Genomic DNA, 15505 nt, shown 5'->3' with positions numbered 1-15505 from the left:
AATGCTAATGTGGTGCATTCACGGACAGGCGTTAACAAATACGGAAGTTTAAATAAGCTCGTCTGTGAAGGTTTGCAGTATGCAGAGGAACAAATGGGTTGTTGATTAGATGCCCTCAGTGACCTTGTTTCCGCAGTCCAAATAACATCGTCGCTCCCATTTTGAGCTGCATTTTGTGACCCCAAATACGTAAGAAGGGCAATAACACGGAGCCATGTTATTTATTATATTGTCAATCTCATGATTTGAGATTCTGTCATGAACCAATTATCCAGAGCCAATCTAAACACCAGAGGTCTCCTCTTTAATAGTGTAATGTTGAAGGTTTAGCCATTATTTGAAAGCTCATCAAGCATATATGGTCTTCCAACTTGCTCTTGGGCTTAGGTGCCAAATCAGTTGACACAAATGTATGGAGTACCAACTTAGTAGAAGTCATAATTTTCTACCCTCAAAAAAGATACATGCTAAAAACTTGGGAGAAAAGGCTCATGTATTACAAATTAAATAATATATTTAAATAAAAATTCAGGAGAACAAAAGACATGATATAGTCCAGTGATTATAGGTTGTCAGGGTTGTGATTTAGGCACGTTGTAAGTTTGGAGGAAAGAAATAGGGAGCAAATTCTGGGGTCAGGCTATGGGCAGCATCATGGTCCAGAGTCACTGATGATGGAGGACCAGTCTACAAGTCTTCCCTACATGACCCTTCTTTTGTCAAGATGTGACTCTTTAAATGCTATGATTCTTTTTTTTTTTCTTTTTTCTTTTTTTGATACATCACTGTGGACTTGGGGAGAAGAGGCTTTTTCAGCTTTGCTCAGACATATTTAAGTAACTGGTCGGTTCGGTGGCAGATGGAGAAAGGTCACTTTCTGTGGCGTTCCAAGGCTCGTTGCATTCCTTCAGAAAGGAGCGGGACCTGGTTCGTGGTACTGGCCTCAGTTTTTGTGAGCATTAGGTAAGGTGATGAAACGTGGTGCCTCCCAGATAGCCTAGGCCCCCAATAAGTGCTAGTAGAACGCTCTCTGTAGACAGGACATTAGCCCGTGGAAGCTAATAATGTTGAATGTAAGGAACAGTCCAAGAGAACAACTCAGAGGCAGATTTCCAGCCTTCCTGCTTCCCCCGAGGCTGCTCGAGCCTACAGAAGCTGTGATGCTTGGTGTTAGGGTGTGGATCATGGACACCCCATGGTGTGGTTGCTCCGACAAGGCCACGGGAACCCAGGAGCAAAGAACCAAAGGGTGGCCGCCTTCCCTCCCTGTTCTCGCCAGTATAGGGAAATAGTGAACTGCATGGACTCTGGAAACCAAAAGCCTGGACTTGGGTCTTCTTTATGTTCCTATTATCTCTGTTATATTTTCTAAGTTACCATCCTGTGCTTTGTTTTTCTCATCTAAGTAGTCTGACATTGATACCTATGTTATAAGGCAGTTATAAATGCAAAAAATGCAAAAAAAATGCTAATAAGTATTAGCCATAACAGAAAAAAATTTATTGGGACTTACGCATGCGTTGCTTGCTGGGAGGATTTGTATTAGGGGCTGTGGGATTCAGGTGATAATAGTTAATGGTGATTATGACTAACTATTTCACCAGTGCTTACCTTGTGCCGGGCTTTGTACATATTAATAACTCCTTAAGTCCTTTAGGATCGAGCTAAGTTGTGCATTGTCCCAGGAAACCAAGACACATGGTGTCAAATAAGCTAGCTCTCTGACTTCATAACCTGCAGGGGAAACAGGTGCACAAATCCCTGTAGCATCGCATTCTGTTCACAGGTGTTTCTCATTTAACTGTTGGTTCCCATCTTGTCTTTTTCCCTTTTCTCTGTGTCCCCGTTGCTAGGGTCATGGCCAATCAACAGCATTATCTTTGTAAGCTAAGGGTAGGTGGTTTTTAGTATGATCTCATGTGACATTTTCCTGTTCTGTCCCAACACCGTGTCCCTCTCATTCACACTAAACCCACATCTGCCTTGTACAGATCGTTGAGCCCACCAACGTGTTGGCTGAGTAGTGGAGCCAATGAATGGAAGTTTGCTGACCTGCCTGCACATCATCCATTGTGATGTGGTGTTTATCGAATGTGTAACAGAATTATTTATGCGGCCAATGTTCTCTTTAGTAGAAGAGTTCCCATTTTGAAAAAGTAAGTTCTTTTCTGTCGCCTAACTTTGGCAAACACCCTTTTCCTGCATTGCCACTCAGGTAAACTAGTCACCATCATGGGTAACTTAGGCTGGCATTCAGAAAACACTTCCTTTTGTTTTATATCAGAGAAAGATGAGAAGATAAGCCTACCATTGACCATAGTCCCAAATCCCAGAGCTTAATAAATGTTAAAAGATAGAAGCCCTAGTCCGAAGCTGCCTGGGTCAAAGGGAAGCCCCATGGTTTGGAGAGCAGGTGATAGGTTCATCTGTACCCACCTCAGCTCCAAGGAGACACTCCACATGTGTCCCTTGCCTTGGATGAAGCGGGAAGGGAGTATGACACTCAGAGCCTTTCCACTCTTGCCATGGAGTTGGACCTCATACACACAGGACAAAGTCATATACACGCTTCATTGTGGAAGGGGCACAAATTCATCAAAACGCCGAAGCGTTTTATTTCTGAAGAGATGGGCAGGTAGTTATGTCACAGGTATGGAGAGGGAGGGAGGAGGGGTGGTTTACATCCCCCCCGTGACAACACTCCTTCTGAACTCCGAGGATGGCTGGAAGGTGGAGCCCGCTTAAGGAATAAAGAACCCAACTGAGCTCCATCGTTCTCCACCAGGCGTTGCAGAACTCAGATCCCAGCCATTTCAACAGGAAATGGAAGGGGCTTCCTGACTGAAGGCATAAGGAAACCTAGTTGGGCAATCCCTCCCGAGCCTAGGTGCGAGGCTCTGGTGTTTGTTACCAAAGCGAGGCCTGTGGTAGGTCACGTTGTCGGGCTCTCCTGCATTTCTTCTGAGGTCGTCTTTACGAGCGTCTGCATATCCGTGCAGGGAGGGCTAAGGTGGCCCTTCTCAAATTTTCTTCTAGAGTTTGACATTTAGGTGCCAGGAGTCGGCGTTCAGAGGGCTCCTGACTGTACGATACGCTTACAAAATAAGCGGCACGGAGACTGACAGGGTCCAAAAACATTCCAGCAAGTATACCTCAAAGGAAAATAGAAGGCCACACAGTCTCCTGGGGAAAGTGGGGGCTTTGGCTCCGGCTGGCCAGGAATAAGGGGAGGTGACAGGGGCTGAGTGTCAAGGATTGGAAAGTAGCGGGATCTCCAGAGGACTCTGCCCTGTGATACAGAATGTGGGTGGTTTAGGGTTGCTGACCATTCTGCTCACTCCAGTTCCCAGACTGAATCCTAAAGGTTAGGGAGGTCAACAAGAAAACTTGTCTTCCCGAGTCTGCAGAAGAGAGACAGCCGTAGTTGGAGAACTGGCCACCATGACTATCTTTGGTGCTAATACCTGCGTGAGTTGTTGGTAGGAGCCCTTGGCTTCGGCTGAGAGAAAATGCGATGATTCTTACGGAACAGAGAAGTGAGGAGGGGATTGTCAGGGAGTGAAGTCAGAGAGGGCAGCCCAAGATTTCAGATAAGCTAGTGCCTGGGCTTGGAACTATCTTTATTACATGGCTAAGATCCCCAGACCTCCTCACCCTGGCAAATCAAAACAAAAGATTTGTCCCTTCCCCAAGACTTGTCCATTTCGCCAGATGGTACCTCTGTCCATTTGTGTAAAGCCCCAAATCTAGGAGTAATGTTTTTTAACCTTTATTTATGTTGAGAGAGAGAGACAGCATGAGAGGGGCAGGGGCGGAGGCAGAGAGAGAGAGTCCCAAGCAAGCTGCATGCTGTCAGCCAGGAGTCCAATGCGGGGCTCGAACCTACGAACTGTGAGATCATGACCTGAGCAGAAATCAAGAGCCAGATGCTTAACCGACTGAGCCACCCAGGCACCCCCAGGAGTAATTTTTAAATTTTCCTCACCTTCTGTCTCCCTGTCCATGATTTATCCAGCCATATCCCCAATCCATCCATGATTTCTCTGCCGCTGCTGCCCTGTGAGACTTCATGGTTCTCACCTAGACCACGCTCAGGCCTCCCTGCGGGCGCCCTTCGTGCATTTTGCCACTGCATCCCATCTGCAGACCAGTCAGTGGGGCAGCTCCTCTGCGGCCGCGGTCTACACCAAGGGCTGGCCTTGGCTGACAAAGGCCTTTGCTCGTGGCTCTGGTGGTATCTCACACTACTTGCAGACTGTACTCGGTATTTGCATGTGCGCTCTCTTTCGTACTCATTGGTGCCTATGCTAAATCCTGACCTGGGCCCCGTGCCCTAGCTGATCCCCCTACCTGGGAGACTCCTTTTCCTCCTCCTTTCCCCAGGGTCCTTCTTATCTGTCATTCAGACTTCAACGCAAGCACCCACGTCTCCCTCCCTGACCTCTCTGTACGAACTAGGCACGTAGCCACTCACAGTCACATTATTCTGCTATACCTGGCGGATCAGCTTGTCCCCGAACATGTAAGCCTCACGAGAGCAGGGACCTTGTATCCGCCGTGACCAAAACAGTGCTGATTAGAGGGAGAACGCATTAAATGCCTGTGGCTGAAGGACCCAACCTGCTCTACTGGCGCCAGCACCCAGATGTGCGCTGATGGCCTCTGGTAGCCCAGGCCAGTCGCTAGGACGCGTCCTTTTGTGACTCCCCCCCCCCCCCCCGCCCCGCCCCGCCCCCCTGCTCCCCTGTTTCTCGGGTGTGATGACCGGTGTCCACTTCCCTTGCAGCCGCCCCTGCCAGCTCCCTTTCCCGTCGACAGTGCAGCCGCACAGCCCGATGTCTTCCCAGAACCCCTCCGCCGGCGGGCCGCTGCACTCCGTGTCCGTGCCGCTCGCGCTGCCCATGACCCTGGCGGCCCCGCAGCCCCCGCCCGCCGCCTCCCCCAGCCAGCAGCTCGGGCCGGACGCGTTCGCCATCGTGGAGCGAGCCCAGCAGATGGTGGAGATCCTGACGGAGGAGAACCGCGTGCTGCACCAGGAGCTTCAGGGTTACTACGACAATGCCGACAAGCTCCATAAGGTAGGTGACTTCCGGAGGGAAGGAGAGGGGAAGGGACAGAGTTGTTTCCCCGCTGCTTGACTCGCCAGCAGCGACCCCCGTGTATTCCAGGCACTGTGCAAAGCTTTAGGGAGACGAATAAAGAGGACACAGGCCCTGCCTTGGAGGAACTTACCGTCCAAAAGGGGGAGGGTTGCCTAAGCTAACACCTGCTGTAGGGTGTCAGGTGGTTATAGAAGGTACAGTGAGGGTGGCCCTGGACCTGGGACTCAGAGGTGGGTAGTATTTCCCCAGGAGGACAGCGGGAATATTAGAGGGTGTGGCCGCCTTCATTCTTAGGGCTTTATGCCGAGAGCCACAGTCAGGAAGACTTTATGCAAGATGAACTGTGGTAGGCAGTGATTTCATGGTGACCGCCCACCCCCATGTGTCAGCACCAGAAATGCTTGTGGTAGAACAGAAGAGGTGAAGGGGCAAAGGGCAATAGGATGTTTTAGCGTAGCAGAGCCACAGGGCACTAGCTTCCTTTTTGGAGGCGAGGGGGCATGTGTGGTAGAAGTGATCTTGTAAGAGTCTGAGTACCTGGCTCTGTCCTGGACAATCAGGGGCTTTTATAAATAGAAAAGGTAGGAATAGAAACCCTGCCTGACTGCAGGAGCCTTGCCGTTTGGTTCCATATGTCAGTTAATGCTGCCGGTTGGCCCATTTAACGTTCACCTCTCAGGTAAGGCGGAGTCTTTGTCGCTGGTCCGGTTTTCAGAGTAGTGGGTGCCTCTGATTTCCTGGCGGTACCCAGTGGGGAGCAGTGGGTTTGATGGTGCAAATGTTCACAGACAGAATCTGCCCCAGCACGTTTGTGCAGAGCTTGCACTGAAGAGGTCTGGAGCTCCCTGGAGTCAAGACCAGACTTGGTCCAGAGAGCTCCGGATGCCTTTCCTGAAGGGAGAAGATGAGAGCCAAAAACAAATGGGCTGCCTGAAGGTGGCGGCCTCACTCCCACCCTGCTCGGACCGTAAAAGCTGGGAAACCAGCATGCTGTCTCGTGGCCTTGGTTGTACGTCACTGTTCAGGCCCAAACTTGTGTCTGACACGTCCTGGGGCAGCTTCCTTCCGGGTGCATCGAACACGGGGAAGGAGCTACTCAGCCCCTCCTGGGAAATAAGAATTCTTCTCCCCAACGAAGCCGTATGGCAGACATGTCCAGGAGTTACGCAGACCCAGCTGAGGGCAGTTTAGTTCTGGGTCTTTTCGCGTGAAGATCTTTGTGGGTTTTTTTTTTGTTTGTTTGTTTTGTTTTTTTAGTTTACTTTAGAGATTTAGAGAGAGAGAGAGAGGCAGAGGGGCAGAGGGAGGGAGACAGAGAAAGAGAACCTTCAGCAGGGCTCAATCCCATGACCCTGGCGTCATGACCTGAGCCAAAATCAAGAGTCGGACGCTCAACCAACTGAGCCACCCAGGTGCCCCACGCACATCTCTTTCTTGATTTCAGCGCACATTTCTGTTTTGAAAAACAAAATCAATCTCCCGGTGACTCAGTTTCCCTGCACAGGGGGTGATTATTAAACTTTGCAGCCAAAAGGATTCTGATGACCAAGAAAGGAAAAACAAAAGCTGTTTCCTTTCTGGAACTCAAAACTCCTTCAGTCCCTTGAATATTGTAAATGGTTCTATAATTATTACGTGCCCTTAATCAGCCATGTGTCAAACTGGAATTGCCAGTTTGAACACCCAGATTTTGGTGGATACTTGCCGTATTCGTCACGAGTTCCCCAGCTGTTGTCAACAACGGGGACTGAGAGACACAAGGGCTGCCTGCAATCTGCACCTTAACATTTCGTGGCTTGTGTGCCCGAGGCCGACCTTGCCCCAGGTGTTGCCTCCGCATCGGCCGCACTGCTCGGCTGTGTGTCAGCAGGCCTGGGGAGAGGACTGTTGGATGAGGTGACGACCTCACTTGGCAGTGAGGATGACCCAGCTTTGGGTGGAGACACGAACTGTGCCGGAGGATGTGGGCGCCCTGTGCCGACAGGAACATCCATCCCGGGGCCCTCACAGCGTTGAGAGCGCTCGCAGAGATTCATTGTAAGGGCAAAACCAGAAATAGATGAATTTTTAATTACAGGGCTTACCCTCTGCATCCCGTGCCAGGAACACAGCAGGGAAGAACAACTAAACGCAGAGCCTGTCGGAGCGCGGCCTAGATAGGAAGCCCCTGTTTCCAGAGAGGCGCAAGGTGGTGATTATCGCTGTTGGTGTTGGAATGATGGTTGAGGACCCCCAGAAAGAGTGGCTGTTTTTAGTTTTTCCTTTGGGTCGCTCATTTTGCTTCTCTTTCCTCCCGGTTTCCCTGAAACCTAATTAATGGACAGAGTTTCTAGCAGGACTAGACTGTGGGCTGTTGAGAGGGTTGGCCTCAGAAGCCGTCAGGGCACAGATGGGCATTTGAAGGGAAAGGGCCAGGTATTTATGGCTCCCCCAGGCTTGCTTTAGGGGAGACCCTCTTTTCTCAGCACAGTAGCGGTGGCTTTGACTGGGCCATCTGCCGCTTGCACGGAAGGCCAGTCTTTGTCCTGTGGGTCTCTGGACTGTGCATATGAAGGGGCACAGGGAAACACCAGTATCTAGAGCTTGGAGTGGCTGAGATTTTCTCCGGGCTTCTCACACTGCTCATAGTTCTGTTCCTGGGGCAAGCGTCTCTCTGTGTGCTTTCAGGGGCTCTGCGGCTTGGCCTAAGAGCTTCCTGACATCCAGCTGGAAGGGAAAATAGGCGCTGTGAAGGCAAACCCAGGGCTGTGTTCAGAGGATCGTACTCGGACCATCACTAGCCCAGGTGTTTGCATAGCCTGTCCAACCTTCCCTTCATCTTTTTTTTTTTTTTTTTTTTTTTAACAGTGATTTATTTATTTATTTTTTTTTAAATTAATTTATTTATTTTTTAATATATGAAATTTACTGTCAAATTGGTTTCCATACAACACCCAGTGCTCATCCCAAAAGGTGCCCTCCTCAATACCCATCACCCACCCTGCCCTCCCTCCCACCCCCCATCAACCCTCAGTTTGTTCTCAGTTTTTAACAGTCTCTTATGCTTTGGCTCTCTCCCACTCTAACCTCTTTTTTTTTTTTTTTTCCCTTCCCCTCCCCCATGGGTTTCTGTTACGTTTCTCAGGATCCACATAAGAGTGAAACCATATGGTATCTGTCTTTCTCTGTATGGCTTATTTCACTTAGCATCACACTCTCCAGTTCCATCCACGTTGCTACAAAAGGCCATATTTCATTCTTTCTCATTGCCACGTAGTATTCCATTGTGTATATAAACCACAATTTCTTTATCCATTCATCAGTTGATGGACATTTAGGCTCTTTCCATAATTTGGCTATTGTTGAGAGTGCTGCTATAAACATTGGGGTACAAGTGCCCCTATGCATCAGTACTCCTGTATCCCTTGGATAAATTCCTAGCAGTGCTATTGCTGGGTCATAGGGTAGGTCTATTTTTAATTTTCTGAGGAACCTCCACACTGCTTTCCAGAGCGGCTGCACCAATTTGCATTCCCACCAACAGTGCAAGAGGGTTCCCGTTTCTCCACATCCTCTCCAGCATCTATAGTCTCCTGATTTCTTCATTTTGGCCACTCTGACTGGCGTGAGGTGGTATCTGAGTGTGGTTTTGATTTGTATTTCCCTGATGAGGAGCGACGTTGAACATCTTTTCATGTGCCTGTTGGCCATCCGGATGTCTTCTTTAGAGAAGTGTCTATTCATGTTTTCTGCCCATTTCTTCACTGGGTTATTTGTTTTTTGGGTGTGGAGTTTGATGAGCTCTTTATAGATTTTGGATACTAGCCCTTTGTCCGATGTGTCATTTGCAAATATCTTTTCCCATTCCGTTGGTTGCCTTTTAGTTTTGTTGGTTGTTTCCTTTGCTGTGCAGAAGCTTTTTATCTTCATAAGGTCCCAGTAATTCACTTTTGCTTTTAATTCCCTTGCCTTTGGGGATGTGCCGAGTAAGAGATTGCTACGGCTGAGGTCAGAGAGGTCTTTTCCTGCTTTCTCCTCTAAGGTTTTGATGGTTTCCTGTCTCACATTCAGGTCCTTTATCCATTTTGAGTTTATTTTTGTGAATGGTGTGAGAAAGTGGTCTAGTTTCAACCTTCTGCATGTTGCTGTCCAGTTCTCCCAGCACCATTTGTTAAAGAGACTGTCTTTTTTCCATTGGATGTTCTTTCCTGCTTTGTCAAAAATGAGTTGGCCATACGTTTGTGGGTCTAGTTCTGGGGTTTCTATTCGATTCCATTGGTCTATGTGTCTGTTTTTATGCCAATACCATGCTGTCTTGATGATGACAGCTTTGTAGTAGAGGCTAAAGTCTGGGATTGTGATGCCTCCTGCTTTGGTCTTCTTCTTCAAAATTACTTTGGCTATTCGGGGCCTTTTGTGGTTCCATATGAATTTTAGGATTGCTTGTTCTAGTTTCAAGAAGAATGCTGGTGCAATTTTGATTGGGATTGCATTGAATGTGTAGATAGCTTTGGGTAGTATTGACATTTTGACAATATTTATTCTTCCAATCCATGAGCAGGGAATGTCTTTCCATTTCTTTATATCTTCTTCAATTACCTGCATAAGCTTTCTATAGTTTTCAGCATACAGATCTTTTACATCTTTGGTTAGATTTATTCCTAGGTATTTTATGCTTCTCGGTGCAATTGTGAATGGGATCAGTTTCTTTACTTGTCTTTCTGTTGCTTCATTGTTAGTGTATAAGAATGCAACTGATTTCTGTACATTGATTTTGTATCCTGCAACTTTGCTGAATTCATGTATCAGTTCTAGCAGACTTTTGGTGGAGTCTATCGGATTTTCCATGTATAATATCATGTCATCTGCAAAAAGTGAAAGCTTGACTTCATCTTTGCCAATTTGGATGCCTTTGATTTCCTTTTGTTGTCTGATTGCTGATGCTAGAACTTCCAGCACTATATTAAACAACAGCGGTGAGAGTGGGCATCCCTGTCGTGTTCCTGATCTCAGGGAAAAAGCTCTCAGTTTTTCCCCATTGAGGATGATGTTAGCTGTGGGCTTTTCATAAATGGCTTTTATGATCTTTAAGTATGTTCCTTCTATCCCGACTTTCTCAAGGGTTTTTATTAAGAAAGGGTGCTGGATTTTGTCAAAGGCCTTTTCTGCATCGATTGACAGGATCATATGGTTCTTCTCTTTTTTTTTGTTAATGTGATGTATCACGTTGATCGATTTGCGAATGTTGAACCAGCCCTGCATCCCAGGAATGAATCCCACTTGATCATGGTGAATAATTCTTTTTATATGCTGTTGATTTCGATTTGCTAGTATCTTATTGAGAATTTTTGCATCCATATTCATCAGGGATATTGGCCTGTAGTTCTCTTTTTTTACTGGGTCTCTGTCTGGTTTAGGAATCAAAGTAATACTGGCTTCATAGAATGAGTCTGGAAGTTTTCCTTCCCTTTCTATTTCTTGGAATAGCTTGAGAAGGATAGGTATTATCTCTGCTTTAAACGTCTGGTAGAACTCCCCTGGGAAGCCATCTGGTCCTGGACTCTTATTTGTTGGGAGATTTTTGATAACCGATTCAATTTCTTCGCTGGTTATGGGTCTGTTCAAGCTTTCTATTTCCTCCTGATTGAGTTTTGGAAGAGTGTGGGTGTTTAGGAATTTGTCCATTTCTTCAAGGTTGTCCAATTTGTTGGCATATAATTTTTCATAGTATTCCCTGATAATTGTTTGTATCTCTGAGGGATTGGTTGTAATAATTCCATTTTCATTCATGATTTTATCTATTTGGGTCATCTCCCTTTTCTTTTTGAGAAGCCTGGCTAGAGGTTTGTCAATTTTGTTTATTTTTTCAAAAAACCAACTCTTGGTTTCGTTGATCTGCTCTACAGTTTTTTTAGATTCTATATTGTTTATTTCTGCTCTGATCTTTATGATTTCTCTTCTTCTGCTGGGTTTAGGCTGCCTTTGCTGTTCTGCTTCTATTTCCTTTAGGTGTGCTGTTAGATTTTGTATTTGGGATTTTTCTTGTTTCTTGAGATAGGCCTGGATTGCAATGTATTTTCCTCTCAGGACTGCCTTCGCTGCGTCCCAAAGAGTTTGGATTGTTGTATTTTCGTTTTCGTTTGTTTCCATATATTTTTTAATTTCTTCTCTAATTGCCTGGTTGACCCACTCATTCGTTAGTAGGGTGTTCTTTAACCTCCATGCTTTTGGAGGTTTTCCAGACTTTTTCCTGTGGTTGATTTCAAGCTTCATAGCATTGTGGTCTGAAAGTATGCATGGTATAATTTCAATTCTTGTAAACTTATGAAGGGCTGTTTTGTGACCCAGTATATGATCTATCTTGGAGAATGTTCCATGTGCACTCGAGAAGAAAGTATATTCTGTTGCTTTGGGATGCAGAGTTCTAAATATATCTGTCAAGTCCATCTGATCCAATGTATCATTCAGGGCCCTTGTTTCTTTATTGACTGTGTGTCTAGATGATCTATCCATTTCTGTAAGTGGGGTGTTAAAGTCCCCTGCAATGACCACATTCTTATCAATAAGGTTGCTTATGTTTATGAGTAACTGTTTTATATATCTGGGGGCTCCGGTATTTGGGGCATAGACATTTATAATTGTTAGCTCTTCCTGATGGATAGACCCTGTAATTATTATATAATGCCCTTCTTCATCTCTTGTTACAGCCTTTAATTTAAAGTCTAGTTTGTCTGATATAAGTATGGCTACTCCAGCTTTCTTTTGGCTTCCAGTAGCATGATAAATAGTTCTCCATCCCCTCACTCTCAATCTAAAGGTGTCCTCAGATCTCAAATGAGTCTCTTGTAGACAGCAAATAGATGGGTCTTGTTTTTTTATCCATTCTGATACCCTATGTCTTTTGGTTGGCGCATTTAATCCATTTACATTCAGTGTTATTATAGAAAGATACGGGTTTAGAGTCATTGTGATGTCTGTATGTTTTATGCTTGTAGTGATGTCTCTGGTACTTTGTTTCACAGGATCCCCCTTAGGATCTCTTGTAGGGCTGGTTTCGTGGTGACAAATTCCTTCAGTTTTTGTTTGTTTGGGAAGACCTTTATCTCTCCTTCTATTCTAAATGACAGACTTGCTGGATAAAGGATTCTCGGCTGCATATTTTTTCTGTTTAGCACACTGAAGATATCGTGCCAAGCCTTTCTGGCCTGCCAAGTTTCAAAGGAGAGATCAGTCACGAGTCTTATAGGTCTCCCTTTATATGTGAGGGCACGTTTATCCCTTGCTGCTTTCAGAATTTTCTCTTTATCCTTGTATTTTGCCAGTTTCACTATGATATGTCGTGCAGAAGATCGATTCAAGTTACGTCTGAAGGGAGTTCTCTGTGCCTCTTGGATTTCAATGCCTTTTTCCTTCCCCAGTTCAGGGAAGTTCTCAGCTATAATTTCTTCAAGTACCCCTTCAGCACCTTTCCCTCTCTCTTCCTCCTCTGGGATACCAATTATGCGTATATTATTTCTTTTTAGTGTATCACTTAGTTCTCTAATTTTCCCCTCATACTCCTGGATTTTTTTATCTCTCTTTCTTTCAGCTTCCTCTTTCTCCATAACTTTATCTTCTAGTTCACCTATTCTCTCCTCTGCCTCTTCAATCCGAGCCGTGGTGGTTTCCATTTTGTTTTGCATTTCGTTTAAAGCGTTTTTCAGCTCCTCGTGACTGTTCCTTAGTCCCTTGATCTCTGTAGCAAGAGATTCTCTGCTGTCCTGTATACTGTTTTCAAGCCCAGCGATTAATTTTATGACTATTATTCTAAATTCACTTTCTGTTATATTATTTAGATCCTTTTTGATCAGTTCATTAGCTGTTGTTATTTCCTGGAGATTCTTCTGAGGGGAATTCTTCCGTTTGGTCATTTTGGATAGTCCCTGGAGCGGTGAGGACCTGCAGGGCACTTCCCCGTGCTGTGGTGTATAACTGGAGTTGGTGGGTGGGGCCGCAGTCAGACCTGATGTCTGCCCCCAGCCCACCGCTGGGGCCACAGTCAGACTGGTGAGTGCCTTCTCTTCCCCTCTCCTAGGGGCGGGATTCACTGTGGGGTGGCGTGGCCCGTCTGGGCTACTTGCACACTGCCAGGCTTGTGGTGCTGGGGATCTGGCGTATTAGCTGGGGTGGGTAGGCAAGGTGCACGGGGGCGGGAGGGGCAGGCTTAGCTCACTTCTCCTTAGGTGATCCACTTCAGGAGGGGCCCTGTGGCAGCGGGAGGGAGTCAGATCCACTGCCGGAGGTTTGGCTCCGCAGAAGCACAGAGTTGGGTGTTTGCGCGGAGCGAGCAAGTTCCCTGGCAGGAACTGGTTCTCTTTGGGATTTTGGCTGGGGGATGGGCGGGGGAGATGGCGCTGGCGAGCGCCTTTGTTCCCCGCCAAGCTGAGCTCTGCCGTCCGTCCGGGGGCTCAGCAGCTCTCCCTCCCTTTGTCCTCCAGCCTTCCCGCTTTCTGAGCAGAGCTGTTAACTTATGACCTCCCAGACGCTAAGTCGCGCTTGCTGTCAGAACACAGTCCGTCCGGCCCCTCCGCTTTTGCCAGCCCGACTCGGGGGCTCTGCTTGGCCGGCGAGCCGCCCCTCCGCCCCGGCTCCCTCCCGCCAGTCCGTGGAGCGCGCACCGCCTCGCCGCCCTTCCTACCCTCTTCCGTGGGCCTCTCGTCTGCGCTTGGCTCCGGAGACTCCTTTCTGCTAATCCTCTGGCGGTTTTCTGGGTTCTTTAGGCAGGTGTAGGTGGAATCTAAGTGATTAGCAGGACGCGCGGTGAGCCCAGCGTCCTCCTACGCCGCCATCTTCCAGAACTCCCAACCTTCCCTTTATCTTTAACAAATATCAGGGGGATTCAGATGTTCTGGACACGGTGGGTATGGGGTTCCCATTCTGAAGGAGTGTGCAGTCAAATCATAGAGCTTTAGACTTAAAATTCTTAAAATGATTCTAGTCTAGCTTCCCACTCTTGAGGAATCCTTGCTTCATGTGCCTGAAAGGAGAGCTCTCATTTTTTACTTGAATGCCTACAGAGGAGAGAAGCTCCCTACCGGGCATCCTTCTGGAAAACGTAGTTAGGAAATAATCCCTTATGTGGAATCAAAAGCTGCATCTCTTAAACTTCCTACATGGAGTCATAGCTCTGTCCTCCCTCACCACACTGAAGGAGACTAACGTCTCCATCAGGAAATACCTTGTACTGAACTGAAACCCTTACCCTTTCTCACTTGGTAGCTATAGTCAAGTTAACCGTATCCCAGTTCTTCATTGTTTTAGTATTTAAAATAGCAAACCATGCTGTCACAGGGATCCTGCAGTTAGTTTCCTTTTATAGTATGCAGAGGGCAGCTCTTTCAGTGAAAGGAAAGAATCCACGATCGGGTATGGTTCATCAGTGCCCAAGTCTGTCTTTGGGAACTTACAACATTTAAAGATTAATTGATCAGTCTGTATTTTTGTCGTGGGCAGGGCAGAGTTTTAGGGCGGTAAGGGCTTATTTTCTGCACTCGAGGAGCTGACAGTGAAATCGGGGATGTAAAATACACGTGCACAACCGAATTCCAGTCAGATGAACCCTGCAGATGGAAGTCTGTGAAATCAGCTAGAGCGAAGTTCCAGTGGCCGGTGTAGTTGAGGACAGTTTCTGGCTTGACTTCTTCGTTGTCCTGGACTTGAAGCACTGAGCACCTCAGGGGGGATGCCTCCCTCAGGGTCTATGCTGCCCTAGGCTTCCCAGCACTAGGTGATGCCCTCTGGCCCTCAAGGGGACGGTCCCTGAGGCATGCCCATCTGTCTGAAAACAAAGGCCATCTTTTATAGATGAAATTAGCATAGAAATGGTGACATGTTTCAAAGCCAACTCTTCTGCAAACAAAATTAAAAGGGAGGAACATGATTTGGGGGAGGGCTAGGAACAGGAGTCAGGATGTGCTCTTCTCTGGCTGCCACATTCCCAACAGTTCAGGAGATCTGGGAAGAAGATCTTGGGAAGATCTTGGGAAGATCTTGGGAAAGATCTTGGGAAGAAACAGGAGATCTTGGGAAGAAACAGAAAGGCCTATTAAAATGAGGGGACTCTGAGAGAATCGACTCTGGTAGCTGGAGGCCTTTGGGAGAATAACACGGTGCCCAGAGGGGCCTTGGCATTTGGCTCCTCCGTCCCACAGAAGCCCTGATGCTCTCCACACCTCTTCACTGGCCTCTTCTCGGACGTTGCCTTCTCGGCTCCATTGTAACCTCTGGGGCACCGACCACGTTCTCTCTTCGAAAGATTGTGGCACCCCCAGCTTCATTCCTGTCCAGTGGCTCCTCTGCCCCACGTACTGCACAGGGTTGACGCCCCCTCCTTGGCCCTGTCATCTTCTGTCAATCTCCCTAAGTCGTCCCCGCTGTATGACATC

At 47.2% G+C, this 15505-nt stretch overlaps 1 protein-coding gene and 1 long non-coding RNA gene across 14 annotated transcripts in view; one reads left to right on the top strand and one right to left on the bottom strand.

The window, feature by feature from the left end:
- The window catches only part of AMOTL1 (angiomotin like 1), a 160771-nt gene that overhangs the window by 97859 nt on the left and 47407 nt on the right, over window positions 1–15505 (top strand). For all 13 annotated transcript variants that reach the window (XM_058687429.1, XM_058687427.1, XM_058687426.1 and 10 more), the window contains one exon: window positions 4787–5078. In XM_058687429.1, coding sequence (XP_058543412.1) covers window positions 4787–5078 — 292 coding nt within the window. The remainder of the gene's footprint in view (window positions 1–4786; window positions 5079–15505) is intronic.
- On the bottom strand, window positions 3754–4630 carry LOC131487121 (uncharacterized). Its single transcript, XR_009249620.1, has 2 exons — window positions 3986–4630; window positions 3754–3904 (listed from the first exon to the last, which is right to left on the bottom strand). It is a non-coding gene; the product is annotated as an uncharacterized LOC131487121 (long non-coding RNA).

Source organism: Neofelis nebulosa, chromosome 10, assembly GCF_028018385.1.
Source record: "Neofelis nebulosa isolate mNeoNeb1 chromosome 10, mNeoNeb1.pri, whole genome shotgun sequence".
Classification (NCBI taxonomy): domain Eukaryota; kingdom Metazoa; phylum Chordata; class Mammalia; order Carnivora; family Felidae; genus Neofelis; species Neofelis nebulosa.
Note: the sequence above shows the minus strand (reverse complement) of the source record. Positions and strands in the feature narration are given on the sequence as shown.